Source organism: Chrysemys picta, chromosome 4, assembly GCF_011386835.1.
Source record: "Chrysemys picta bellii isolate R12L10 chromosome 4, ASM1138683v2, whole genome shotgun sequence".
Taxonomy (NCBI): Eukaryota; Metazoa; Chordata; order Testudines; family Emydidae; genus Chrysemys; species Chrysemys picta.
The window spans coordinates 1,056,024-1,083,781 of NC_088794.1; the positions used below are offsets into that span (position 1 = coordinate 1,056,024).

At 54.7% G+C, this 27,758-nt stretch overlaps 1 protein-coding gene across 1 annotated transcript; it reads right to left on the reverse strand.

The window, feature by feature from the left end:
• Positions 1–16,559: 16,559 nt before the first annotated feature.
• LOC112061356 (uncharacterized) lies at positions 16,560–23,044 on the reverse strand. The gene is made up of 5 exons (XM_065594111.1): positions 22,860–23,044; positions 22,197–22,571; positions 20,935–21,075; positions 19,083–19,162; positions 16,560–18,871 (listed from the first exon to the last, which is right to left on the reverse strand). Exons 1-5 carry the CDS (start codon positions 22,921–22,923, stop codon positions 18,632–18,634), a joined length of 900 nt encoding a protein of 299 aa, XP_065450183.1. The 5' UTR covers positions 22,924–23,044; the 3' UTR covers positions 16,560–18,631.
• Positions 23,045–27,758: the final 4,714 nt, after the last annotated feature.

Below are 27,758 nucleotides of genomic sequence, written 5' to 3' on the forward strand. Positions count from 1 at the left end.
AGGTCGAGAGTCATGTAGTCTGATGTTGTGCTCTACTCCTTTTGCACATCCCACATCCCACTCATGCAATGAGAACACCTTGGATCTTTCACAAAGTTTCCTCCTCAGGCGATCTTTCCACTCCTCGGACAACGGTGAATCTCCAAAGTCAAACTTTGCAGGGTCTATTGGCGGAACTTGAGTCTCACACTGGGGTTTTACAATTGATTCAGGCTCAAAGAGATCCGCTATCTTTTGTCCTTGCTTCACAACAACATCTCGACTTGTTTCATTAGCAATCAGTATAGTCACCTTTTCCTGGGCTTCAGCAGGTAGGGTTATGACTCCACTGGGGACCAGCACTCCTTCCGGGAGCTCTCCTTCAACCGGCTGCTCTACCATTGCTAATGCCCCTTTACTGCCTTTCAGCCGAGTACTCATGACAAGCACTTCTTGCTCCGTCCTTGCAGGCACTACTAACGGGGTTGTGCCCATGTACTTCAGTGCCCCAATCGGTAGCTCAGATGTCTCCTTTTTAGCACCCTCAATCTTCCTATAGGCTTCAGCACAAAGCGTATGGATCATCAGGGTATTCAGGTACTGGTCCCCAGCCCGTCGTCTGCAGTAATCCGCGAGCACCTTGAAGAGACTGGAGTTGGTCCCTATCAGCACAGACACATCAGAGGTCCCTTTAGGGTCAGGGCATATTAATGCAGCTGTGTCCACCTCTTCTCTTACCCCAGCAACCTCCTCTGGGAATTCCAGGTGCACTATGACATACCCTTGGTAGGGGTATTCATCCATGCTGAGGCCACACAGACCAACGCCAGTCAGTGGCTGTATAGGCAGGTGCCTAAGCATTTGTTGGTAGAATGACTGAAATATAATAGTCACTTGAGATCCAGTGTCAAGCACGGCTTTACACTCCACCCCTTCAATCTTCACCATGACCTCTGCTCGAGGCCCTATCAGTCCTGCGGGGATCCCAGCTGGACAGTCTTTTCTGGGGGAATCTTCAAATCCTGCAGGCCTGGGTGGTCCCCGTCCCCGGACTCTCTGGCAGCTACCGGATCTCTCCCAACTGATCCTCAGCTTTCCATACACTAAGGAGGGGTTTTCTTCATTATGGCACTTGGCAGCACTGTGTCCATCTTGACCACATCGGTAGCAGAAGAATTGTCCTTTCCCTCTTCGCCCAGATGGGATGGTGGCTCTAAATGCTGACTTCTCCATCGCCACGGTCAGAGGCTCCTTATTCCCGGAAGTCTTAGCTTGGTCAATGGTGCTTTGCAGTTCAGCTATCCGTTCTGTCAGGACCTGCACTTGTTGGGCAAGTTCCTCTGTGGTGCTCACCATCAGTACACTGGCCATTTGCAGTGGTGTTGTGCCGGCTGGCTCCAATGTTTGGGCTTCCCAAAACTCGCTGGCAGCCTGCCTTTCTTCCTCTTCTCTGACCTCCTTTATCAGCTGGGAATAACTTGGGGGATGTTCCCGTCGTTCTCTTAGCCGGAGATGGAGTAGAATCGGGTTCTGATACTGAGCTCCTCTTACAATTTGAGCCAGTCTGGTCCGATCCATCTGTTCAGCAGTCACTGCACCCCTCATGACAGCTCTCTGAAGCAGTCTTTCCAGCCTCTGTATATAGGCTGAAATCTTCTCGCCAATTTGCTGTCGGGAATTAAGGAACTTACAGTAACTGTCTTCAGGGCCCTCTACACTCCCAAAGGTATGATCAAGGGCCTCTAGGCAGTCCTTCACACTGACCCCAGGGTCAATGAGCTTCAGGGTGCGAATCACATCTAATGCTGGGCCACTAAGGCTCTCTATCAGACATCTTCGCTTTTCTGCATCAGGTACGGCCCACTCCTGCAGCATTTCAGTGGTATGCTCCAACCAGGGTTCGAACTCCTCTGCCCCAGCAAATAACCTTAACTCACGACAAGAGTTTGACCTAGCATGGGACAACACAACCTTTTCCAATATTTGCCCCAGTGCTTTTGTCCAATCATTGGCTGAGGCTGTGGCCCCTGAGCTAGAGGCTGCAGGGCCGGGGCCCAACAAACCCGACATATTAGCCATTATACAAACAGTAATTTCCTCAAAATATAACCACAATTGTTTCCCAATGCAGGGGAACACTCAACAGGTGCTTGCGAGGGGTACTGACCCAGGGGATCCCGGACGAGCCCCCAAAAATGTAACCCTTCTGCCCATCTAAGTTGGCAGCAACAAGGGCCGGGTTCTGTATCTAGGGGTTCCGTTTCAATAACGCAATGCAAAACCGGCTCAAGCCCCCACCCAGTGACCTGGGACAATTACATACCACCCCCTGGGCACCTCTAAGAGGCAATACTTCCCCTCTCGCAAGCACGGAGTCTGAGTGTAACAGAAAATGTTTAATAACATGAGGTAAACAACATCAGCATTAAATGGAAAAAAACACCACAACTAGAGTTTTTAGACCAAACCATGAGCGAAGACCCACCCCAGCAAATTGGGCCGTGTCCTCTCCCGTTGGTTCTTGAAACCAGCGACCCAAGAATCACAAAAGTCCCAAAAGTCCGACAACCCCCCAAAGTCTCTGTCCATGATCAGTGCAGCCCCAGAGTTCAAGGGGGGGGGGGTGAGCAGGGTGTTAAGGGGCACCTTACGTGATCCGAGGCCAACCGGCTGCTTCTCCGTGGGGTTCCACTGCAGCCTTCACCACGAACTGCTCCACTCCACCCGCAGTCCCACGAACTGCTCTGGCAGCTGCTCCGCTCCGCTCACCGACCTGTGAGCCGCGCTGCTCCGCTCCGCTCACCGACCTGTGAGCCGCTCCGCTCCGCGACCTGTGAGCCGCTCCGCTCACCGACCTGTGAGCTGCACCGCTCCACTCCGCTCACCGACCTGTGAGCTGCTCCGCTCCGCTCCGCTCCAGCCGTCCCTTGGGCCGCTCCCACAAGGCTCTGCTCTGCTCTGCTCTGCTAGCTGCTCCTCCAGCCGCTCCGCTCACCGACCTGTGAGCCGCTCCGCTCCGCTCCGCTCACTCCCCGCTAAGCTAAGTTAGCTTAGTCAGGCTCCCCCACTAGTTAACACAGCCTCAGTGATCTCAGCTCTTAAATAGCTTTAGCTCTTTTGTGATTTCAGCTCTTAGTGATTTCAGCTAGTAGTAGGGGAGCCCCAGTGCTGGTGCACTATTGGCCCAAAGCAAACTCAGCTCAGCAGTTTGTAACTAGACTCCTAAGGGAATCAAAGTTAGCTCTGACATTCAACAGTGGAGAGAGGAGGTAGTGCAATTGGTGTTTCAACCCCCTTGGGGAGGGGGCCACACCATCAGGTACAAATACCTGTCCCCATCCTCTCTCAATTCACTGGGTTTTGTAACCCATGCCCCTGGACAAGCAAATGCTACTTAGGTAATGGTGAATGACTCACTCAGTCCTTCTGTCATACAACAGTTCCACTGGCCTTGATTCACAGAATCAGGGTAACAAAACTTTATTCTTCCTGCCCCAATAACAGAGAAACTGGGGATCCCACACCAGCCAAAGTAACCACTTTGAGTTGCTGTGGTTTCATGCCAGGCGAGTGGGTGTGCCTATGCAAACAAGATCAGCCCCTGGAGTTCTTTTCCACCCTCGCCATCATTCACCACCAGATGTCAGGGTAGAGCTCATCCTGACTCTGCTTACATGTGGAAGGCGGGTAAGGGGGCCCCTGGATCTGATGAGAGATGAATGGGAGGGGAAGGCCACTCCTGACGGAGAGTCGGTGGTGGAGTATGTCCTGACCTTCCGGGAACGACTTGCCGAGCTCATGGGCCTGGCCAGGGAGAATCTGGCCAGAGCCCAGAGGAAGCAGAAGATCTGGTATGACCGCACAGCACGGGCCCGCGCCTTCGCCACTGGGGATCAGGTGATGGTCCTCATCCCCGTGAGGAAAAACAAACTCCAGGCCGCCTGGGAAGGGCCCTTCAAGGTTGTCAAGCAACTAAACGAGGTAAACTATGTGGTGGAGCTGTCGAACCGGGCACACCACCACCGGGTGTACCATGTGAATATGATGAAGCCATATTATGACGGGGGAATGTGGTGTTGGCCGTGTGTGGACATTGGGAGGGGCAGGGAGATGACCCTTTAGTAGATCTATTCCCTGGGACAAGAGCTGGTTCCCCCCTGGAAGCAATTCCCATCTCTGATCGGCTAACCCCTGCCCAGCGAGCTGAGATCGGAGGGGTCCTGCATCTGTACCAACAGCTGTTTTCCAACCAGCCTGGACGCACTAATCTGACTGTCCACCGGGTGCAGACAGGATCGCACCCGCCTATAAAATGCTCCCCTTTCCGAGTCACAGGGAAAACTGCTCAGGACCTGGAAAGAGAGGTCAATGACATGCTGGCTTTGGGAGTGATCCAGCCGTCCTCCAGCCCTTGGGCCTCGCCGGTGGTGCTGGTCCCCAAAAAGGATGGGTCGATCCGGTTCTGTGCGGACTATCGGAAGCTCAATGCCATCACTGTAGCCGATGCCTACCCCATGCCCAGGCCAGACGAGCTCCTAGACAAGCTGGGAGGTGCTCGGTACCTTACCACCATGGATCTTACAAAGGTCTATTGGCAAGTGCCGCTGGATGCAGATGCCAGGCTGAAATCGGCCTTTGTCACCCCTCTGGGGCTCTATGAGTTCCTGACCCTGCCCTTCAGCCTCAAGGGAGCGCCGGCCACCTTCCAGCGCCTGGTGGATCAGCTACTGAGGGGGATGGAGAGTTTTGCCGTATGACTGTAGGGGGGCGGTGTGGTTCCCCGGTGCCCTGGAGAGGGACGAGCTCCGCCGGACACCAGAGTGGGCAGAGCCAGAGCACGCCAAGCCCACCCCCCAGACGGTCAGAGGCCGGACAGGAAGTATAAGAGCCCAACCCCAGAGCTCACTCGAGAGGCAGCTGCTGGAGAGCCAGACACCTCCAACCCAGCTCCCGCCGGGGAGACTCCAGCAACCTGGAGACTGGCCCGACTGGCCCGTACTCAACATGGATCAGCGTGTGGGAGAGTCGCTGAGCCTACCCCTCGCCAGCTACCCCGAGGATCCAATGGTGATCATCCCCCCTGAGAACCCCACCTTGACCCAGGTACCCTACGAGGGGTAGTGTGGAAGTAGCCCGGGGGCAGCCGACCCCAGTCTGGCTGCCGCACTGCCAGAGCCCATGTCAGTGTGTTGCGACCAGGATCCCCACTGACGAAGCAGCGAGTTTCCGCCGCTGCTAGGGCCCCGGGCTGGGACGCAGTGGAGTGGGAGGGCCTGCGTCCTCCCTGCCACCCAACTCACAGGTGGCCGTCTCCCCCTCTCCCCGGCTGCTCAGAGCCAGGAGCCTGGGTGTGCTATTTACCTGTGTTTGCTCAGCCCGGCCTAAGGACCTGAGCCCTGAACTCAGGCTTGTTATCCGCTAATTATTACCTGTGCGTGCTCAGCCCCCTGCCGGACAGCTTGAGCCAGGATTCCTGCGGCCCAACCAATTCCCCAAGGGGCCGTGCAAGGACTAAAGGAGGCGATGTGGTTCCCCGCCACCCTGGAAAGGGACGAAGCTCGACGAACCCTCTCTACAATGACATTGATGTACATGGCGCACATTGAGAATGGAGACCCCAGCAACTGGCAACCCAGAGGCCCAGCTGAGGAGACGCAGCCGGTTCTGGCCAGTGTGCGGACAATGGGCTGCAGAGTGAGGACCCAGTGACCTAACCAGCCGGTTCCAGCCAGAGGACAGAAGCGAGGAGAGGAGGCCCCGGTTTACGACCCTGTTTCCCTGGAGAGAAGACAATGGACAGAGGCAGGGCCTGGGGCCGGGGATCTCAGATGCCCAGCTGGGAGCAGGGGGGCTCTGGGCTGGAGAGGGGGAGCAGGCAGAGCCCACCTGGATGCAGAGAGACTGGGATGTGCTGGGCTGAGGGAGGCCAGGCCTGAGGCCCTGAGAGTTTCCTGTGCTGGGTTCAACCCTCAATAAACCCTCCTGTTTTATGCTGGCTGAGAGTCACTCCGGGCTAGAGAACAGGGTTGCGTCAACCCCTTCGGGGGTGGAGGCCCCGGGGGTCCAGAGCGAGTGGACTCCCTGAGGGGGCCCACGGCAGAGACAGACGTGCTAAGGCTCCAAGAGGTGCGGATCCAGGAGGTGGAGGGGCCTGACCCCGAGAGAGAGTGGACCCCCGAGAAGGGCTGTCACACTGAAAGGGGCACCCCCCACGGACCGCACGGGGCCAAGAGTGGGCACGATCTGTGAGTCCGTGACAGCATCATTTTAGTTCATTCTTCAGACTCATCACGTCCAGGGGGATAATCCAAGTGCTACATTTTTTCGAATGAAGTTCAGCTGCTGGTGCTGAGCCGGCCGTTCAGTCACAATCTCAGCCCTTCACTTCTGAGCGGGCGGGCCTGGGAGCCCGGCGTTAGGGCACACAAACCAGAACATCACGCTGGAGCGGCTTCCTGGGGCCGTCTGGGAGCATGAGCGACGGCGGGACTTCTGAGGGACTCACCCCCGCCTCGCGTGGCTAGACGGATCTTGTGGAGGAGGAAGCAGGGGGGACCTTCTGCAGAAGCCACCAGCAAACGTAACCAGCCAGATTTGGTTCTCATCGATAATCTGCAAAGAATCCTGTCGCCAGGCTCTGCCTGTTGATTTCCTCGTGAATCCTTGCTGAACGGCTGCATGTCCATCGTTACATTCAGAGACGCTAATTAGAATAATAAAAGAAACGCTTAAAACCACAGGCACAAAAGATCAGCACTGATCTATCTGCCTGTCACGCTGCCCCTCTCCGCCCAGCTGCTACTGCGCTGTCTGATCTCATCCTCCCTGCAGGGCCTCTGTCTGAGAAAGCCCCTTTGCTCAGTGGTTTGTCTCTGATGTCAGCCGTGAGCTCCTTCAATCTGGCTTTTGAGCACATGGAGAAGCTGCTGCGCTCTGTCAGGGGGGTTATTCTGACTCTCTTTTGTGTCTAACACAGGCCTGGAGAATCCCACCCTGTTCCCCCTGTATTGAGCCAAATAACGTGTGTTTGACGGAAGCACCTTTCGCAGAGTCACCCAAGAGATGGCGAGTCCAGCACTTCCCTGGGGAGTTTGTTCCCGTGGTTAATCACCATTGGCACCAGGTTTCTCGTGTGAGTTTGTCTGCCCTGCTCCAGCATCGGCTCGTGTTCTGGCTCGCTCTGCTAGAGCGAAGAGCCCTTTAGTATCTGTTTCAGAGTAGCAGCCGTGTTAGTCTGTATCCGCAAAAAGAACAGGAGTACTTGTGGCACCTTAGAGACTAACACATTTATTAGAACATAAGCTTTCGTGGGCTACAACCCACTTCTTCGGATGCAGATCACAATCCTGATATGAAGAAGTGGGCAGTAGTCCACGAAAGCTTATGCTCTAATAAATGTGTTAGTCTCTAAGGTGCCACAAGTACTCCTGTTCTTCTTTAGTACCTGGTATTTTCTCCCCTTAGAAGCACTTACACACTGCAATCAGGTCATCTCCGAATCTCTTTGATAAAGTAAACAGACAGAGCTCTTTCAGTCTCTCAGGGGCAGGCATCTCCTCCAGCCTCACATAACATTTGTGGTTCCTCTCTGCAGCCTCTCCAGTTGTTCAGCAGGACCCCAGAACTGGACGCAGCATTCCAGCATCGGCCTCGCCACGGTGAAGCTGCAGGTTAGAAATAGGCAGACGGTGTTAGACAGACCCAATGTGCGGTGCCCAGAGCTGGGCTGGGCTGGTTTCTACGGCTCCTCCCTTAGATCAAAGCAGACAGCCCCATCCTCCTACAACCAGCACATCCTGAGAGAGATCTCACAGCACACTCCCGCAGCCAGGCGTGCTGAGATGCAACCCCTCCGGTGTTTCTCCATCCTCCTGCTCGCAGTGTCAGTCAGCTCCCAGGAGAGCGGTAAGTAAGAGCCGTTTATTGGTACGCCAGGGCTTGGTCAGCAGTGTGATGCCTAATGTGTATATTTATGCCAGGCACGGCAGTAAGGGCGCCAATACAAGCCACAGGATTGGTTCGCTGCTGCTTTCAGTGGCTGTGAAAAGAACCACATAAACTGATCATCTCTTTCCCGCACAGAGCGGGAAGATGGAAAGTATTTAATCATTGAATAAGAAGCATTAATTTAAAGTTTATAAGTTAACTTTAAAAAAGCTCAGACTATCCACTCCATCTCTTTGCGCAGGCAGGTTGCTCCCTGATGTGCCTTTTCTTACCTATGGGTGACAGCGTAAAGGGCTTGTGCGAGTTTTACTGTCTCTCCATTGATGTAGCCAATAAACAGACCTGAGAATGAACTAGACAATGACAGCACCACACTCTGTGTCCCCCTGGAAGATGCTGCTGCTTTCTCGTCTCCCACCCACTCCAAACTCGCGCTCCTTAGATGTTTCTTCCGTCCGTCATGTTGTGAGCTGCGCTCAGTTCGTCTGTCCCCCTGGTGAAAAGATGGAGGAATGAGTTTCCATTAGGTTTGGTGTGTTACAAGGAGGACTCAGGGACCAATCACTCTCCTTGGTCGGTAAGGACAGACCAAGCAGCAGCAGCTGGGAAACCTCCTCTAAAATCTTAAGAGAAACTTTGCGTTTTGAGTGACAGGAGCAGCAATTGGGGAAGACTGTAAAGTCTCATCCGTAAAGAGACTGCAGGCTGTGGATAAGCCATGGCTGAAATCCGTCCTGCCACAATGCTGAGAGATCAGCTAGAGCACTCGCAGGTCTCTGCGTCTGAGCAGTTACCGTACATCGCTCGGAACGCCTGCTGGCCCGGGGACAAATGGAGACTGGGTAGTAGCGACCTATCCGCGCACTGGAGAATGTCCGACATTTCCAGAACAGCTTCCTATTGTCACGTTTATTTCCTCACGGCATTTTTCTGGCTCTTTGTTCAGATTCTTGTTAATAAAAAGGCAGGTTTTAGTGGGTCTCGCTGGCCCTAGCAAGAATTTCCACCTCAGCATTAAGTCAGGGTTGCCTTCCTGCCCTGAGCTGTTGATACGCCCACTCTTTGTAAATGCTTTCCGTGGGACTCACACGCCTGCATGCACTACGGTCTTTGGACAGTCTCCCCCAGCACTAGAAATATGAAAAGAAACCTTTGAAAAAGGCTCTTCGGTGTTAAATAGCCACAATCCCAGAATCGTCGGCTCACGAAGGCAAGTGGAGCGCCCCGGTTCTCCGTCCCTTGGAGGCTGTAAATCGCAATGGGGCGTCTCACTCTGAAAGCTCCACTCTGGCTCACCCGGTCGCTCTGTTCCAGATGCAGGAATTGTTGGGTGAGAGTCCATGGGGCTGGATGGGCACAAGGGGCCCTGCTGGCCTTGACATCTGTGCAAACAGCTGTCTAAGCAATGCCTTGGGACCATGTCTACAGTGGCAAGTTTTAGGAAACCTACCAACAGGCTGGTAAAAGCGCCGAGAGCCAGGCCATACTCTTATTACACCTTACCTGTATTGCCGCAGTCCTGGGCCAAGACCCCGCAGTGCCAGGCGCTGCACAAGCCCAGAACAAAAAGCCGGCCCCTGACTGAGGAGTTAGATTGTGGCAGTGCTGGAGTGACAGCAGGTGACTTTCGGAAAAAGCCTTCTCGCAGATCAGGGCCCAGCCTGCATGCAGCCTGCGCCAACATCTCTTATTAAATGTTGCACTTACTTTGCTACGGGTAATTCATAGACTCCATGGCCAGACGGGAACAGTGGGATCATCTAGTCTGACCCCTCTGCATAACCCAGGCCAGAGACCAGCCCCCAAAGTCACTCCTAGAGCAGATCTCTTAGGGAGACGTCCAGTCTCGATTTAAAAATTCCCAGTGCTGGAGCATGCACCACGACCCGGGGGAAATAGTGCCAGTGGTTAATTACCATCACTGTTAAAAATGCACGTTGTATTTCCGGTCTGGGTTTGCCTAGTGTCAACTTCCAGTCTTGTCTTCTAGCCACTGGATCTTGGATTGGACTTTTGGGGGAGGCTGGGTCTTTGTGCCAGACGCATGTATGTTCTGTACACTGGAAGTTCCCAGTCCCGCTGATCCAGCCAGTGCAGACTCTGTTTATTTCACTACTGTGAGACCAGCCATGGCGCTAGCGCCAAACGCTTAAGAGTATTCCCTTGCTTGGTTTCTATTTCTCATGATTCTGCCCTTCACTGCAATGTAAATACTTCTTAAAGTGCACTTTGTGATGGACTTCATAGAATCATAGAATCATAGGATATCAGGGTTGGAAGGGACCTCAGGAGGTATCTAGTCCAACCCCCTGCTCAAAGCAGGACCAATTCCCAACTAAATCATCCCAGCCAGGGCTTTGTCAAGCCGGGCCTTAAAAACCTCCAAGGAAGGAGACTCCACCACCTCCCTAGGTAACGCATTCCAGTGTTTCACCACCCTCCTAGTGAAATAGTTTTTCCTGATATCCAACCTGGACCTCCCCCACTGCAACTTGAGACCATTCCTCCTTGTTCTGTCATCTGCCACCACTGAGAACAGCCGAGCTCCATCCTCTTTGGAACCCCCCTGGGGTGCAACCTGGAACTGGGGTACCTCTGGCACACCAGTCTGGGCCCCCTCTCACACTGTACAATTGTGACAAGCTGCAGCCGGCCCCTGGTCCTGCACTCACACAAACCTTTCCACAGGCAGGGACCCACCCAGCTGCAGTTACATGAAGGCTTCTCCTCAGGCACTCATGAACTAACACTAGAGAGATTCCAGCCAGCTTCCCCCAGCTCCCCAGCCTAGCACCCCAGAGCTGTCCCGTCTTGCCCTGGTCAAAAGCCCGACCAGTATAGGTTTGTTACTCAGTCCGCCCCCACTCCAAGGGTTTTGTTTCTGAGCAGATTCCCCCATTCCCCCCAGATTCCCCTTTCCAATTCTAGCAAAACACACTGTTTTAAGTAAAAAATATCAAACAGCTTTATTAACTACAGCCAGAGAGATGTTAAGTGATTATAAGTAGTGAGCGTACAGATCAAAGCAGATTATCTAAGAAATAAAATAAATTCACAGTCAAGGTCTATAAACCAGACGGGCTTTGAACCAAGCCGTGTCTCACCCGCTTAGCTAGCACAAGCAGGTTACAGCTTTTGCATACAAAGGTGGGAATTCTTCTGTCCTGCCTGGGCCCCTTCCCCGGCTCAGTCTTTGCTCCCCAGGTGTTCTCAGGTGTTCAGTTGTAGGGGAGTGAGGCCCAGTGATGATGTCACTTCCCCTTTTTATAGCTTCTTCCATGTGGAGGGAAAGAACTTCCTTGTCCCAAACAAAGCCCCCAGCACCGTTTGTGGGGAAATACAAGCACCAAAATGGAGTCCAATGTCACATGATCTAGTCACATGCCCTTGCCTGCTTGAGTCATGGCAGCCATTACCCATATTTTGGCTGAAGTGTCCACAGGAAAGCTTAGCAGGTGAGGATAAGCTTCTCCCACGGCCCATTGTCTTTGCTGATGGGCCATTCAGCTTGGGTGGCCCCTTCACAACGCACTGGCTAGACGGGATGGAAACTGCCTTGTGGGTGTGACCCAGGAGCAAACACATCTGAAGTACAGATCCATAGTCAATACTCAGAACTCCACGTTCAAAAATGATACACGCACACAATAGCCAACCATCACTTTCCCACGCACACCTCACATGGCATAGTTTGTACAAGCTGCATCACAATTATATTAAAGCCATATCATAATGATATTGCCATGACGAATATGGGGTGTAGTGTCACACACTTCTCCAGCAGAGAGAGGGCATCGCAGGGGCCAAGAACTGTCCTGCGACAATGACAGGCCAGATTATCCCACAAGACAGGCTCTATTCTTCAGCTAGATACTGGGCTGATGAAATGCGACCCAGGGGACGTCATGGCTGTCAGGCGGCCCTGGGGTCTGAGATCCTGGGGTCTGAGATCCTGGGGTCAGACATGTAGAGAGGAGAGCTGACATCCTCCTGGGAAATTCCTTTCCCAGCTGGAAGCTGCCGCAGTGGTGAGAAATACAGGATTTTAGGATGGGAGGGAGCAGTGTCCCATTAGACCATCCAGTGACTTCCGGCTTGAACTGCTGCTTCTCATTGGATCTGGGCAGTGATGATGGTCGCGTATGTTGCAGGGCAGGAGGGCGTGTATTCTCTCTGGGGCCACCCAGGGGGGCAAGTGGGGCAATTTGCCCCAGGCCCTGCAGGAGCCCCGCGAGTCCTGGCCCAGCAGCGGTCCAGGTCTTCAGCAGCATTTCGGTGGCAGGGGGCCCTTCAGTGCTGCCGAAGACGCAGAGCGACTGAAGGGCCCCCTGCCGTGGAAATGCTGCCAAAGACCCGGACCACCGCCAGGTGAGTACAAGCGCCGCAGCTCCCCCGCTTTGCCCCAGGCCCCCTGAATCCTCTGGGCGGCCCTGATTCTCTCCTTCTCTCCTCCCTGCAGGCGGGTGTCTGAAGCGGATCGGTGAGTTCTCCGTCCTGCAGCAGCCCCTGCGAGCGGTGAAGGAAGCCGGAGACTCCGTAGAGATGAACTGCACCCTGGCGCTGCCCGCGGGACACCCCAGACCTAGCAGCGTCCTCGTCACCTGGCACAGGGGGCTCAGAGGGGACGGGCTGACGGGCACGGTGAAGCTCTCCGAGGTGGAGGAGCTGCGAGGGCGGGTGGAGACGGCGTGGCTGGAGAACGTCTCTGCCAGCACCCTGCACATCCACACCCTGCAGCGCAACGACTCGGCCCTCTACCTGTGCCTCTTCGTCGTCTTCTCCTCGGCCCAGCCCTGCGTCCTAGAGGGGAACGGGACCCGCCTGACGGTGACAGGTACGGCGGGGGCAGCACCTCTGGGCGCAGCGCACAGCAGGAGCTGCCGGGAAGAGGGGAATTAGAGCATGGGATTAAGGAGCTAATGCAGCCAGCTGGTGGCCAGATACTGCAAGGGGTTTAAGCAGCCATTGGCGGGGCCCGGAGGAACTGGGTACACAGGAACTGCTCTATCAGTTCAAACCCCACCTTTATTACCGGCGTGTAGGTAAGTCGGGGAGCCCCCTCGTGGGCACTGGGAAATCGGGTTAGTGTTCGTCAGTAAAGAACGATCTGAAGCCAAACCCATCTCAGGTGCTCTCAGGCGGGGGTAAGGGCATCGCACCAAAGGGTCGATCCATGTAAGGAAGTTAATTGGTTAAATCGATTGTGCCCAGGGGCCTCGTCAGTAACACATTTAATCCCAGGCTGGTCCCCAGCCCGTGCCTACATCCCGCTCAGGTCAAAGCAGGCACGAAAGTTAAGCACGTCTCGTCTCAGTGCTTTGCTGAATCGGCGCCTTACTGACCCCAGTTGCCTTTTCCGGGCCTGTGTTCTTAGTGCACATCAGGCAATTTAAACGTCTGGCCTTGATTGGCAGGCATTGTCCAGGGAAGTGGGTAGGGTGCTAGCCAAGCACACTGGAGACCCCAATTCAATCCCCAGTTCCGCCACAGACTGCCCCTGTGACTGGGGTCAAGTCACTTCACATCCCCAGGCCTGAGGTCTCCAGCTGTCCAAGGGGGTAATAGCACCACCCTGCTTTGCAGGGAGCCCTGCGGATAAACACAGGAAAGTTGTGAGGTGCTCAGATGTAAGGGGGGGGCAGGCTCCACGGAGTGAGGAGACTGAAAAGCCCAGGTCAAACATGCAGAGAGCAACAAACAGCAAGGAAGCCAGAAACACAAGGGAAGGGGGAATGTTTTAAACAAGGCTTGGTCAGAAAAACCCGTCAAAGCTGTGTTGTGAGGGAAAATTAGGTTTTCAACTAAATGAAAAATTTTTAAAGCATTTTCCACAGAAAATATCCAAATATTGTCCAAAGCGCTGGACTTCTGGACAAAAGCAGGGTTTTCAATGCAAAGTTGAATTGTTTTCTATTCTCATGGAAATCGTCTGTGGAAAGCAGCACCCCCATTTGCTGACTAGCTCTGGTTTGAAGCTTTAGCGAGAAGGGCCGTGACGGGGGTCGCAGGAGGTGCTGGCTGCGATTAGCAGGTCACTCGGCCCAGAAGAAGCGTAGTTAGTTGAGTAGCACTTGGAGATGGAGAACGCTGCGTATCGGTAAGCGCTGTGTGTTATCGGGGAAGTGCTGTCTCTGAGTCTGAGCTGTCTGTAAAACCACCATCTATACCTCGTGCCACAGAGAAAGCAGGGTCACATGAGCGATGTCTGGCTGTCAGCTGCTCTTCCCCGCAGAGACGGTAACACCACCAAATGCTGAGCGTGGGTTTCCCCTTCCTCCTGTAGGCTTCTCTGCTCAGGGGAACAGGACCCAGATCAGCTCCGAGCACCGGGAACTGCCTGAGCATCACTGGACCGTCCGGCTGCTGGCGCTGGGAGCGGGGATTGTTCTCACGGCTGCCGTTGTGCTTTGCCTGCACAGGACGAGGGCAGGTGAGAGGCAGGAACTAAACCCATAATGCAGCTGCCGTTGTGAAGCAGCCACCCGAAGTGTTCCAGCTCGGGGCATCTCCCTGCGCTTCCATTCCAGGCACACCTCCGGCAGGTGATATGAGCAGTGTGGCCTGGGGCGTGCTATTGAGTGCGATAAGCTGCCATATTTCTGAGCGTGAATTCTCACTGCGTTACAGGGACCCCCGAATGAAGCCACAGAAACCATTTCACAGACCAGGACTCAGGAGAACAACCAGAGCAAACTCCTGCCCGGCGGCCCGCTCGGAACATGCCCGGGTGGCAGCAGACCGTGCGCGGGAATCGGAGCATATTCCAGCTCAGCTCCTGCCCCCCTCCCCTCGTGCCAGCAGCAAAGAGCTCGCCTTTGCACACCCCTCTTGTCACCTGCTTCTGACTGCTCCAGAATCCTTTACCGGGGGCAGGGAGAGGCTGTGTGACTGTCCTGCTGCCCCTTGCAGCTCGGCTGCCTTCGGCTAGGGAGGCTGGGGAGAAGCCTCACCTCTTCGTTCTTGCTCCTCTGCCGACAGTCAGAGCGGCACTCACCTCATTGCTCTCCTCTGTGCCTCCGCAACCTTCGCCATTCACATCAGGGCCAGCGACCTCCTGCCAGGGAGCACTGGGGAGATATCGCAGCCACAGCAGGGAACGGCTCTTCGATGGCTCTGAATTTTATATGCATTTGTCCAGATTTTATTTGTTGTAAATTCTATAATAAAGTCGGTATTTTAACAGTGGGCATCAAACGAATACATTTGATTTCAACTATAAATTCAGGGCCATGCCTGGCTGGTCTAATTCTTATAAAAGCCACCAAGAAAAACAGGCAAGGGAAGGAAAGTGCTGCATAGTTCCCAAGATAAAAAGTCCTGTTAATCTGGAGTTAAGGCTCAGACTATGTACTAGCATGTCTTAGTAATTGAAGTATAAACAAATCTTCCCGGGATGCACCATCTTTTAGTCAGTCAGTCAGGGAATTTGTTTTGGGGACCCCCTACTCCCTGAACTGTGTCCTCGAGCCAGGGAGTGAGGGTTTGGGGATTTTATAACCAGCTACGTATTACACCTGTGGAGGGATTTACCACCTCCTCCCACTTGTGAGTCCTTTGGGCTGTAACCCAGCCAGCCACACTGCTAAACCACCGCAGAGAAGAGCTCGTGGTCATCGGTCATCAAGGGCCCCAACAAACTACGCGTACCAACGGGACATAGATCTTACTTTGCTACCTCAAGTCACGTGACTGGGGAAAGTCACAGGTATTAGCAGCGTGGGCACCGGTGACCCTAACAATAGTGTCATTACTGAACACTAACTGTTTAATGTAATTACTGTGTTTGTTTGTGTTATTTCTTGGGAGTCTCCAACTATCTGGCAGGTAAGTGGGGGTTACCCTGTGGTTAGAATTTTCTTCCCAAGCTGCCCTGGTGACCCTGCCGGGAAGGAGTGAGGAGGGTGGAGGCACCACCAAATAAATTCATAGGGAAAAAGAAAGAAGATACACTCTGCTGAGTGGGTGGTGGGATCCGGAAGAACTCAGCCCTGTCCATCAAAACCTGTAAACCAACTGGCATTGAAGAAGGTAACAGGATGGAAAGGGGGCAATACACCAGTTATGCCCCATCCCTGCTCCAGTAACTCAGCCATGGTGCTCATCTGCTGTGGCAATGCGAACGGGATAATGAATTACAGGACTCTAATCAGATCTGCTTGGCTCTAGGGTCTCTGCAGTGCCCTGCCTAGTCCACCCCTCTCCCGCTAGGGAATCATGGTTCATTTCAGCAGAGATTCGTCTGTGCTACAAGACAGGGAGGGGATGAGCTGTCGGCACTCAGGGGCAGACAAAGCTGATGAGTTTCAGGAGATGCTGAGTCACGTACCGTACCTTCCAGTCAGGGCCGGCTCTAGGTTTTTTGCTGTCCCAAGCAAAAACATTTTTGGCTGCCCCCCACCCCAGCCCTGGGCTCTCCCCAACCCCAACTGCACCCTCCTGCCGCCCCAGCCCTGGGTCACTGGTAACTCGCTCCCAGGGCGGGTCATTCAGCAGGAATTTTGGATGTGCACAGAACACAGACAGGATTGGTTCCCATATGGTTACAGAACTGCAGTAAAGTGGAACAATTTTCAGCTTGTGTGATTGGAGGATGTCTGGATGCATATTATAAGACTGTCCGACATAAATGAGGAAAAGTTGAGGTGCCTTTATTATTCTTTTGTTCCATTCTGTGTTTCTATGGGGAATTTGCCAATGCGATATCACTGTCTTCCTTTTAAACAAATAAAACTAAAAAAAAGGCAATGGCTGTTGAAAATAGCAATTCCAGTCCTAATAACCACTGGGAAGCATTTCTTGCTCCATTTATTCTACTTTTTCTACAGCAAGTTACAGTGGATCCGTATCTTTAATTTGGGAGAAATGAAGTAACAGCTGCCCAAACTGAGCTTGAGCACTCCTGAATTTTGAGGTGTTCAAATCTGGAAGGCAGGTGCTGGATTCCCTTTCTGAATATGAGCTAAATCTGGAAAGGAAAAGTCAATTTCTGCTTCCTTGGCTCAGAAGTGTAAATCCTCCTACGTGCCTGGTGCTGTATCTAAAGCTGCCCAGGTCCTAGTAGAGCCTCCCCTCCCTTACTTTTCCGTTTAAATTCTAGTGGGATCCACGTACCTCCCTTGCTAGGCTTCAGATAGAGAGGGGCACTGTCCATTTAGTCCACCCAATTCTTTCTTTGGGGGAGAACCCAGGGCAGGGGTGGCAGGAGGTGCGGGTGCGGCGGGGGAGGGGGAGCCCAGAGCTGGGGCAGCAGGGGGTGCAGGTGCAGGGAAGAGCCCAGGGCTGGGGGGGGGGGGTCAGCAAAGAACCTAGAGCTGGCTCTGCCCCTACCATTCCCAGCAAGCTGCAGCGTGAGGTTTCAGTTCCATGCTCCTTCCCCCTCCCTTTCCTGTGGCTAGTGGCCAAGGGAATGCTGGGAAATGTAGTTCTTTCCCTGCTCCAGGGCTGGCTCTATAGGCAGGGAGCTAACCAAGGAACTACAGCTCCCAGGGCCCCCTGTTGGTTCTCAGCTCCCAGGCTGGATTCTTGCGCCCCTGCAAATGGGCCGCCCCAAGCGACTGCTTGCTTTGCTGGTGCCTAGATCCGGCCCTGGCTCCAGGAGGCTGGCAGAGCAAATATGGACCAGATAAGCAGGGTCTCTCCAACCAGCCATGCTGTGAATAGACCAGCCAGGACTTGGGCTGGGAAACGTTGGGTTTATTCACAATTACACACGAATGAGAAGGTTCCATCAGAAGAGGAAGAAAGCCGTACATAGCTCAAACTAGGAGCACAGGGAAGGTTTTTACAGGCCAGGGGCACTGCCAGAACAGCTCAGGAAATGGACTTTTTCAGTCCATAGGACACTCGGTTGGAACAGAAAATTGAAATGTCGAAACATTGTGTGGAACGAAAAGCCCCCCAGAATTTCAAATCAGAAATTCTGACATGAAAAATGTCAGCACTTTTGACAGAAACTAATCATCAATTGTCACTTTAAAATGATATTTCAAAGCTAAGCAACAATTTTTGTTTTATTTTTTGACATAACTTTTCATTTTGCTTTTTTAAAACCAAAAATAAATGACATTTTATGTCAAAACAAAAAGTGTCACTTTGTTCTCAAATGTTGATTTATAAACGGTAATTTGCATTTTGACATTTCTTGCTGGAAAATTGACATTTTTTCAGCAGAATAAAGATTTTCCCAAGAAAATTTTCAGTTTAGACAAAACTGTATTTTTTGGCAGGACAATTTTGGCCCTCTCAGGTGATTTGCGTTTGGAATGGGTCACCACGGGATGTGGCAGATCTTTCACCACCTGGAGTCTAACCCACAGTTGGAAGTTCTCTTTTCAAAGCAGTAAGTGACTTACACGCATGGACCTGTGTGCCTAAACCACTTAGGTGCAGCCCCGCTTGTGTAGTGGGGAAGAGTAATTCCCTCCGATGTCGAACTCACAGGGTGAGATTCTCTGGCCTGGGCTAGGCAGGAGGTCAGACTGCCTGGGCACGAACGGGATTTTGCAACTTAGTTACACCGAGTTTTCCTGCCCAGGTGCTTGTCATCAAACGTACACGGAGCAGATGCCAAAGATACAGACAAGCACCCAGCGTAGGAACTCGGCACTAAGATGACAGTAACTACACAGCTATCCCGTCCTCCATTGGCTAAAAGCCAGAAAGACAGCGCTCGGCTGTAGCTGCCCTAAGGAAATGCCCCCTTGGCTCAATACAGAAAGCTGTCTGCTCTGCCCTTTCTAACCACAGCGTAAACCGTGTCGGAGGGAGACCTTGCTGGGGAACTTGCTCTTCTCGTTCTGCTCTGTGTCGGCGGCTGGATGCGGCGATCGGTGTACGTGATCTCTTCTGCCGTCATTCGGGAATTTACCCTCGGCACTCTCCTCTGAGTCTGTGGTCGGATACTCAGCTCTGCATACGTGATCTCTTCTCCCTCACTCGGAGACTCCTGCAGCGCAAGGAAATTAGGCTTGGAAATGCCCTAAGCTACTCCACCGTGGGATACGGTGGTGCAGCCCTGTAGACAGAACTGGCTTATAACAGGCGACAGCAACCCCCATGTGCTGGGCCCTACAGCGCTGCAAACTCGTAACAGTACAGCAGGTTTATTGCTGACGATGACAGCAACAAACATACCTGAATGTGTGGACTCAACTCACCTTCATCAGCCGAAGGCTGTGACCAGCGCAGTCGCCTGCCCCAGCACGAGGTGATGTGTGCAGCACTCTGGAAGCAAGCCCTGTTTGTGGACAAACAGAAAGTGACGCTGGGTCATGGAGAAAGAAGATCCAAAACCAGGCCGCTCTGTCGGGCCAAAGACAGGTAACTGCTTGTCATGTTAACTTGTCTGACGCGCTAACAGCAGCAGCTGTTCTGAACGTTCACCCAGCAATTCAAAAATTCACATCTGTTCAAAGCTGACGCTTATCAAGGGCTGAGCAAGATTCAGGCACGTTTGAGGGTCTTGTCCCTTAAAGCCATTTGGGGTTAGCTGAGCAGTTTAAAGGCTCGGACACTTTTCTAGGGAAAAACACTATTTTTCACACTCAGTTAGAAACACACACACACACACCCGTCAGCTTTGACCCGCTAAATCGAGGTAAAAGGTGTTACTGTGCGTTGAGAAAAGGTTCTGGTTCGGTTGGGGTTAGCGAACATGTCTTGCCGCAGCCTGGCTTTCAGCCGGCACGGTCTCTGGGGCAGGGCCTGTCTACGGGTCTATCGACAGCAGTCTGGAGCCCAGGGGAGCGAGCCCCCAGCCCGGGGCGACAGACGAGCGCTCTACGAAGCGCTGTGCACACGGGGCTCTGCACTTGCAGCTCAGGCTGGATCTCAAGCTCTGGCTGTAGAACTAATGAATGAAATTGTTTTTAATTGTTCACTTTATTAATGTAACTTCATAAGCAAAGTTTATGAATGAAACAACATTCATTCATAAAACTGGTTACCCCAATAACTGGCTAATTGACAATTAAGATGCTTAACCTCCAGCCCCAGCCTGTCCTGATGAAATAGAGTTCAAACACCAACAGCTGAAGATGCAGACAAGAGCCCTAACAAAGTAAGAAGAATCCACCCTAAAAAGAAAAGGTCCAATAGAAGGAAGATCAAAGCCAGGTCCGAGGCTGAAAGTCATGTCTGCAATTGACGGGTGATCAATCACCAGACCCAGAGGCAGCGTGACACAGCAAGACCTATAGACTCTGGATTCAAACTAAAGCCTACACAAAGGATGGGTGAGATGGAAAACTTTGGAGGAGGGTAACATTCTGCTGCCAACATGGAAGGGCATCGGTGCGCCCGACAGAGACCCAGCTCGTCCTTGTGCCCGGCTTTCCTGGCCAGTTACCGCCACGAGCTACGAACCCAAGCTGCCAACTCAAGCCACAGACTCAAGCTATGTTCAGGACTGGTAATGATGCAGCAGCTGCAGAACATCTGATGGATGTGTGTGTATGTGTGTGTGTGTGTGTGTGTATAGGTATTAGGCATAATGTGTGTGTGTATAAGGATTAAGATATTAGTTATTGGTCATAAATCAAATTGTTATCATAATAAATGTGGCATCTTTGTCTTGCCCCCTGAAAAGATCCTGTGTAGTTTTGTCTGTATAACATGGCGCCCACCCCCTCCTTAGGTGCGACTGCAATCAGGGGCGGCTCTATGTATTTTGCCGCCCCAAGCACGGCAGGCAGGTACGCGGATTCGGCGCCGTGCCTGCGGGAGGTCCCTGCCGCCGAATAACCACTTGGCACGCAGGTGCCTGGAGCTGCCCCTGACTGCAATCGACACGATTCAATAATTTCCCAGCTCACCCGCGTTACTAACCACGACCGATGGAGACAGCAGCCGGGTTTCGGCACCGCCAGCGATGGGGTTACCATGTCTGTAGCCGGTGCGGAGTGCTGGTTCAAGTCACATCAGCGAACTGGATTCTAAAAGCACCTTTTGCCTCATCCAGCCTAGACAGCTCCCAGGTCGCAGCGCTAGAGACTCACGTCAGCTCCTCACCTGTCCTGTTTCTGTGCAGACACAGCAGGAAGGCGCCCGCTACAATCCCCAAGGCTCCCAGGCCCAAGGAGAGAACCTGCCAGCTGGCCAGCGCGCTGCGATGTGGGCCGGGCCGGGTCGTGTTTCCCGGAGTGGAGAAACCTAAGAGAGAAATGGGAAGTGCCCACTCAGAGTTAACCTCCCGGAAAAGAGAACGACCCTTGAAATGTGTGCAATCACTCCTGCTGATTTTAAACTCACATTCGCCTGCTTTGTCTGTCTCCTGATGGCCGGGGAATGCAGCGAGGGGCACCCCCACAGCTACACCTCACAAAGGGCAGAACATAGCGTGGGTGAGCTGAAGACAAAGCGTTCTCGATCGAGGGATCCGGCTGTGGACACTGCCAGAGGAGACCAGCCGGATCCAGACGCCTTAAGGAGCTGCTGTGAAACCTTCCGCTTTGAAAGGGTGTCTCCAGTGACACTCACAACACGGCCACCCCCTTCTACCCTCCAGCGCTACAAGCAGCCGGCCCTGAGACAGATCAATCGCAAAACAAACCAAGACAAGAAAATGAATCAATGGCAAAGAAAAGCCCCAAACGTTCCCCCAAGCAGAGCTTTCCCCCGGACAGGCAGACGGACGGGCCAGAGACGTCAAGCCGTCCGCTGCGGACGTGGCCCAGAGCCACCAGGGTGTTCACTTCCAGTGAAATCAAAGGACGTGAGGTGCCAAGGACCTTTGTGGATCTGGGCCGTAGCTACTGCTATTGATTTGACATGGCAGGGATGCTGCGGGATGCCCTGCGATAGACAGACCGCTAGGGCAAGGCTAGCTTGGCTGTGCCTTTCCATTACACCCCCTCCTTTCCAGCGGTTTATCACTGTCTCTGACTTTTCCCTTTCAGCTGAAATCTCCCTGGGGGTGAATTTAATTGTGAAAGTTCTGGCATAAATAAGCAGGAGGGTTTGGGAGAGCGGCATTTCTCTCTCTGGCAATTGTCTTGTGCCCAGCTCTCCTCTCCTGCCACATAGAACCAAGAACGGCCCCTGTCCGTGTCCCGGGTGTCGAGCCATTCTGTGCACAGGAGGCTGGACGGGCCCAGCTGGCCTGAACGTGGACCTGTGCACAGGCAGGACACCCACCAAGCGAGTCGGGCTGCAGCATGAAGGTCTCTGTTGACTAGTGACCCAACTCGGTGTATCTAATCCCATGCTCTAATTCCCCTCTTCCCGGCAGGTCCTGCTGTGCGCTGCGCCCAGAGGTGCTGCCCCCGCCGTACCTGTCACCATCAGGCGGGTCCCGTTCCCCTCTAGGACGCAGGGCTGGGCCGAGGAGAAGACGACGAAGAGGCACAGGTAGAGGGCCGAGTCGTTGCACTGCAGGGTGTGGATGTGTAGGGTGCTGGCAGAGACGTTCTCCAGCCACGCCGTCTCCACCCGCCCTCGCAGCTCCTCCACCTCGGAGAGCTTCACCGTGCCCGTCAGCCCGTCCCCTCTGAGCCCCCTGTGCCAGGTGACGAGGACGCTGCTGGGTCTGGGGTGTCCCGGGGGCAGCGCCAGGGTGCAGTTCATCTCTACGGAGTCTCCGGCTTCCTTCACCACCCGCAGGGGCTGCTGCAGGACGGAGAACTCACCGATCCGCTTCAGACACCCGCCTGCAGGGAGGGGAAGGGAACCTCTAGTTCAATACTTGTGCGCTCTGGCCCGGCAGCCTGGCGAGCGGTGGTGCCTCCTGGCAGCCGGGGCAGCGGCAGGGTCTCGCACGCACGCAGGCACACACGTGCACAATTCCACACACACACACACAGACACACGCGCTGCCCCCACATTGATGAAGCCTTGGTTGCAGCAGACACGCCGTGCGTTGAGGATGCACAAGGGACCCGTTAGGAGTGACCGTGCGAACTGACCGGTGCCTGTGGACGAACTCCGCACTGACTTACCCCTGTCCGGGGAGCTGCCCAGGAGCGGGAGCTGCAGGAGGGACACGCACACTAGGAGCCACATCTCAGCCACTCCAGGGGCTGCAGCTTTGGGGCTGTTTTGTACTGGGAGGAGCCTTGAAAGCAACACCCCAAATGAAGAGACGACACCATCCACAGCCCAGACCCAGGGGAGGGAAGGGGAGGGGAGGCTCGGTAGTAACCCTCTCCATTCCCATCCCCTCCTTAGCCTGGCCCACCACAAAGTGCTTTACACAGACCCGACTGTGTCTGCTGTAGTCACTTCCCTCAGCTCCGCCAGGCAGCCACTTCTGGGCTGGAACCCGCTGCTCTGAACAGCAGAACTGCACAAGCATTTACGGGTTTAGAGGCATTTTTCACACAAGCAGGGATCCTAGTTTTCCATGATAAAAACCCCCAAATTTTCTGATAAAAACCCCCATAAAAATCCACATTTTTCTGCAAATAAAATGAAACACTGAACTTTAGTTCCCCGGCCACAGTATAGCGATAGGTACCAGTTGAACACAATGGTTTATGGATGTACAGCAGAACCCCGTTGAGCCCCCATTACCCGGCTCTCCGTATTAACTGAACCACTGGCCTGGGGCGGGGGCGGGGGCTGGGGCTGACCACCCCCCCGAGCCCCAGCCGCGGTCAGGCCTGTGCAGCTGGTGGTCGGGTGAGTCTGGCGAGCCGGATAATGGCGGCTCAGATCAATGGGGTTCTACTGGGTATATTTGGATTTTTTCACAAAATGTAACAACTAAAGATTCTCTGTAAAAGCACAAACTCTGCCTATTTCTGTGGCAAACGGATTTCTAGGATCCCTGCACATGAGTGCAGTCACCTCTGGGATGGAGAGAGGTGACCCCATGAACAACGGGCACTCAGCAAAGGGTTTCGGTGTTTGCTTCTGCGTGTTTGGATTTTCTAACTGGTTATACGGCAGTGGGGGAGTAGGAATCAACACAACTGCAACTTGCATCAGTTGTCTCCATTCTGCTGTGTTAGTTACTCCCCCTGTCTGGGGGCGCCTGGTCCCCACCCCCCGGGTTGGTGTCAGCCACTAAGGGGGACACCTGAGTCTGCAGAGAGCCTGAGCCGATTGCTCTGAGACAAGAGCTGGCCCGTCTGACATCTCAGTTAACAGATACCAGCAGCTCAGCCGGCTGTTCTGGGCTGGAGGCCGGTATCGCTGGGGGAGGTTCTCTGGCTGGGTTATGCCGGAGGCTGAGGTGCATGGACAGACTGTGCCCTTCTGGCCGTGACAGACGCAGTCGGAATCTCGAGTAGGAGCCGAGAGGTTCCTTTATCTCTGGTGCGGCCGCGGCTGGAACGCTGTGTCCAGCCCTGGTTGAAGTAGGATGTTAATCGATTGGAGAGGGGTCAGAGAAGAGCCGTGAGAAGGATTCCGGGATTTGACCCCCTGCCTTGTAGTGACAGACTCCAGGTGCCCATCTGGTCGGCCTCACAAAGAGAAGGTGAAGGGGTGATTTGGTCCCAGCCCGCAAGTACCTACGTGGGGAGCAGAGATTTACTAACGGGCTCGTCACACTAGCAGAGGAAGGTCTGACATGATCCAGTGGCTGGAAGCAGAAGCTGACAATAAGACACATGTTTAACAGTGGCAGTAACTAACCCCTGGAACAATTCCCCAGGGCTGTGGTGGATTCTCCGGCCCTGCCCATGTGTAAATCAGGACCGGTTGCTTTGCTAAATGCTCTGCTCTGGGTGATTTGGTGCAGGTCTCTGGCCTGTGCCGTACAGGAGGTCAGACCAGATGATCACAAAAAGAAGAACAGGAGTACTTGTGGCACCTTAGAGACTAACAAATTTATTAGAGCATAAGCTTTCGTGGGCTACAACCCACTTCTTCGGCTGTAGTCCACAAAAGCTTATGCTCTAATAAATTTGTTAGTCTCTAAGGTGCCACAAGTACTCCTGTTCTTCTTTTTGTGGATACAGACTAACACGGCTGCTACTCTGAAACAGATGATCACAGGGGGCCTTGCATGACATCGAGGGAGACGTTGCCGGGACGCTGGGTTAGCAGCCCGACCCTCGGGACAGCGGCGTGGAGATTGGTAATGACTCGCAAGGGTCAGGGCCGTACGGTCTCCTCTCTGACTGGCACTGGCCCCTGCTCTGCCCCCTCACTGGGGTCAGTTCTCAGAGGGGCGGGGCCCCCCACTGAGCCCCCTCAATGCTCCCTGTAGTAGCTGGTAGCGACGCCTGCTCGGTCTGGGCTCCCATCTACCGGGGACCCGTGTCCGGGTATTCACAGCAGACGGAGTCGCGCTGGCGAGCCAGAGCTGGCCGCGCCCGTGGCAGGCCTGGTGCAGACCCAGGCGAGGGGGTCGGGGGCGAGGGGCCAGGCGACAGGAAGGGGCGACACAGACAGAGCGCGAAGTTACTACTTTCCACTCTGTGTGGTCAGGGCCGGATACCAGAGCCTCGCTTCTGACATCAGAGACCTGTTGCGAGACGCAAACCACGCAGGCTGCGCTCAGGGGACACGTCCCGGGCGGACAGCAGCAAAGCAGGGCCAGTGACTGTGTGCTCAGGGCAGGGCGTGGGGCTCGGCGGGGGGGACGTGTTCATGGCCTGGGGGTCACAGTGTGGGGCTTTCAATTCTCACCTCCCTGGGGGCACAGGGCATTTCCCCCCCAGGCTCCCAGCCCGGCGCGGGATTCGGGAGCAGCCCAGCCTGTTCCGATGGGATTTCCTCAGGGGGTTCACGTCTCAGAACAGAGTTCAAATAGCCCAGGCTGTACCAGCCCCCCCGCGGCCCCGGCTGCTGTGGCTTCACGGCTCCGGTACCCGGGCTGGGGAGAGCAGAGCTGGCTCCCGGGTGGCTCCGGGTCTGCATTCAGAGTAGCAGCCGTGTTAGTCTGTATCCGCAAAAAGAACAGGAGTACTTGTGGCACCTTAGAGACTAACACATTTATTAGAGCATAAGCTTTAAGAAGTGGGCTGTAGCCCACGAAAGCTTATGCTCTAATAAATGTGTTAGTCTCTAAGGTGCCACAAGTACTCCTGTTCTTTTTCCGTGTCTGCAGTGCAGGCAGCCCTCGGCGGCATTTCTCCCTCCACGCAGGGGCAGGCCCTGGAGAGCGGGTGGGGGACACGCGGTCACAGGGAAACTGAACTCAGGGCACAGCTAAGGTGGGCGAGTCCCGGGTTTTCTGATTTCCCGGCAGTGCTGAAAACATCGGGGTGGGGGTGGGGGTGTTGGGGGGGAATTGCTTCACCTTGAACCAAAAGCAAAAGGTGCCAGAATTGCCACCGACTGAGACGGCCAATCCCGGGGGGATTCAGGCCAATCCCAGGGGGACTCAGGCCAAACCCCAGGGGGACTCAGGCCAATCCCAGGGGGACTCAGGCCAAACCCCAGGGGGATTCAGGCCAATCCCAGGGGGACTCAGGCCAACCCTGGGGGGACTCAGGCCAACCCCAGGGGGACTCAGGCTGACGGACGCAGCCGAAAGCTAGTTCAGGGCAGGTCTCTGGCCCGGGTGGTGCAGGGGCCCAGAGCAGCTGATCGCCGGGGTCCCCTCTGGCCGCGGGATCTGTCAGTCTGGGAACAAAAGTCGTTCGAAAGGAAACGGTTTGTTTAGATTTCAGGCATTTGAAACCGTTGCTTACGTTTTTAAAAAGAAAAAGGAAATTGGGAGCTGAAATGTCCCGGAGTCGCCAAATCTGCGTTTTTCCCCAAAAAGGATTTGCTTGACAAGTTTCACCCAGCTCTAGCCACCGGGCGTCACTTGCCAGAGGGAGGATTTCTAGCTCTGGGGGCAGAGATTGTGTCTGAAGGGTGTCAGCTCCCTGCCTGCCCGGCTCCACACGGCTCCCAGCTCCGCACGGCTCCCGGACGCGCCCGGCATTTCCCTCAGGCTCCTGGGCACGGGGGGGGCCATGGGGGCTCCATGCACTGCCCCCACCCCGAGCGCCGGCTCCACAGCTCCCATTGGCTGGGGGCCAGCGCACAGAGCCCCCTGGCCTCTCTGCCTAGGAGCTGGACTTGCTGGCTGCTTCTGGGAGTCGCCTGAGGCCACCCTGAGCCTGCTCCCCACACCCCTTCCTGCACCCCAACTCCCTGCCCCAGCCCTGAGCCCCCTCCCACACCCCAAACCCCTCACCCCCGTGCACCCCAATCTCCTGCCCCAGCCCTGTACCCCCTCCAACACCCAAACTCCTTCCCAGAGCCTGCACCCTGTACCCCCTCCCGCACCCCAACCCCCTGCCCCAGCCCTGTACCCCCTCCGACACCCAAACTCCCTCCTGGAGCCTGCACCCTGTATCCCCTCCCACCCACACCCCAACCCCATGCCCCAGACCGGTGAAAGTGAGTGGGGGTGGGGGAGAGTAAGCGACGGAGGGAGGGGGAATGGAGGGAGATGGGGCAGGGCAGAGGCGGGGCCTCGGGGAAGGGGCGGGGCAAGGGTGTTGGGCTTTGTGAGATTAGAAAGTTGATGTCCCTGGAGACAGAAGCAGAAAGTGGCTCCTGGCTCACGGCTCTCAGCAGCCACAAGGACTCTGGTAACGGGGGGGTTGCCTGGGCCTGGTGCCCAGACCCCAGGGCCGCGTCCCCCCGAGCGGTATAAATCAGACGAGTGCCGGCCGGCCGGGCGAGAGCGCACTCAGGCGCGGGGAGGAGAGAGGGGGGTTTGAAGCCAGTCTCCAGGCGGGTTTATGGCAGGGGTGATATTTTGAGCAGTGTAGACAGATGTCGTCCCTTGGTCTCAGGCACGTCGCTCGCGTTCCAAAGGGAGCCGGTCTGCGACGGCCGAGCCCCGCCGGGATCAGCAATGCTGGGGGGCTGGGAACACGCTGGGGTCACGGCTCCTATGGGACGCTGGAGAGAAAGTGCCGCTGGCTCCACCTCCCCGCTGGCCC

What these genes read in the sequence shown, in the direction of transcription:
- LOC112061356 (XM_065594111.1), bottom strand. Translation starts at nt 22,923, where the DNA reads ATGTGGCTCCTAGTGTGCGTGTCCCTCCTGCAGCTCCCGCTCCTGGGC. An exon ending in GACCCGCCTGATGGTGACAG is followed by an intron (nt 21,076 to 22,196) that starts GTACGGCGGGGG and finishes TTTCTCTCTTAG; the next exon opens with GTTTCTCCACTCCGGGAAAC. An exon ending in TCTGCACAGAAACAGGACAG is followed by an intron (nt 19,163 to 20,934) that starts GTGAGGAGCTGA and finishes GTCCACAAACAG; the next exon opens with GGCTTGCTTCCAGAGTGCTG.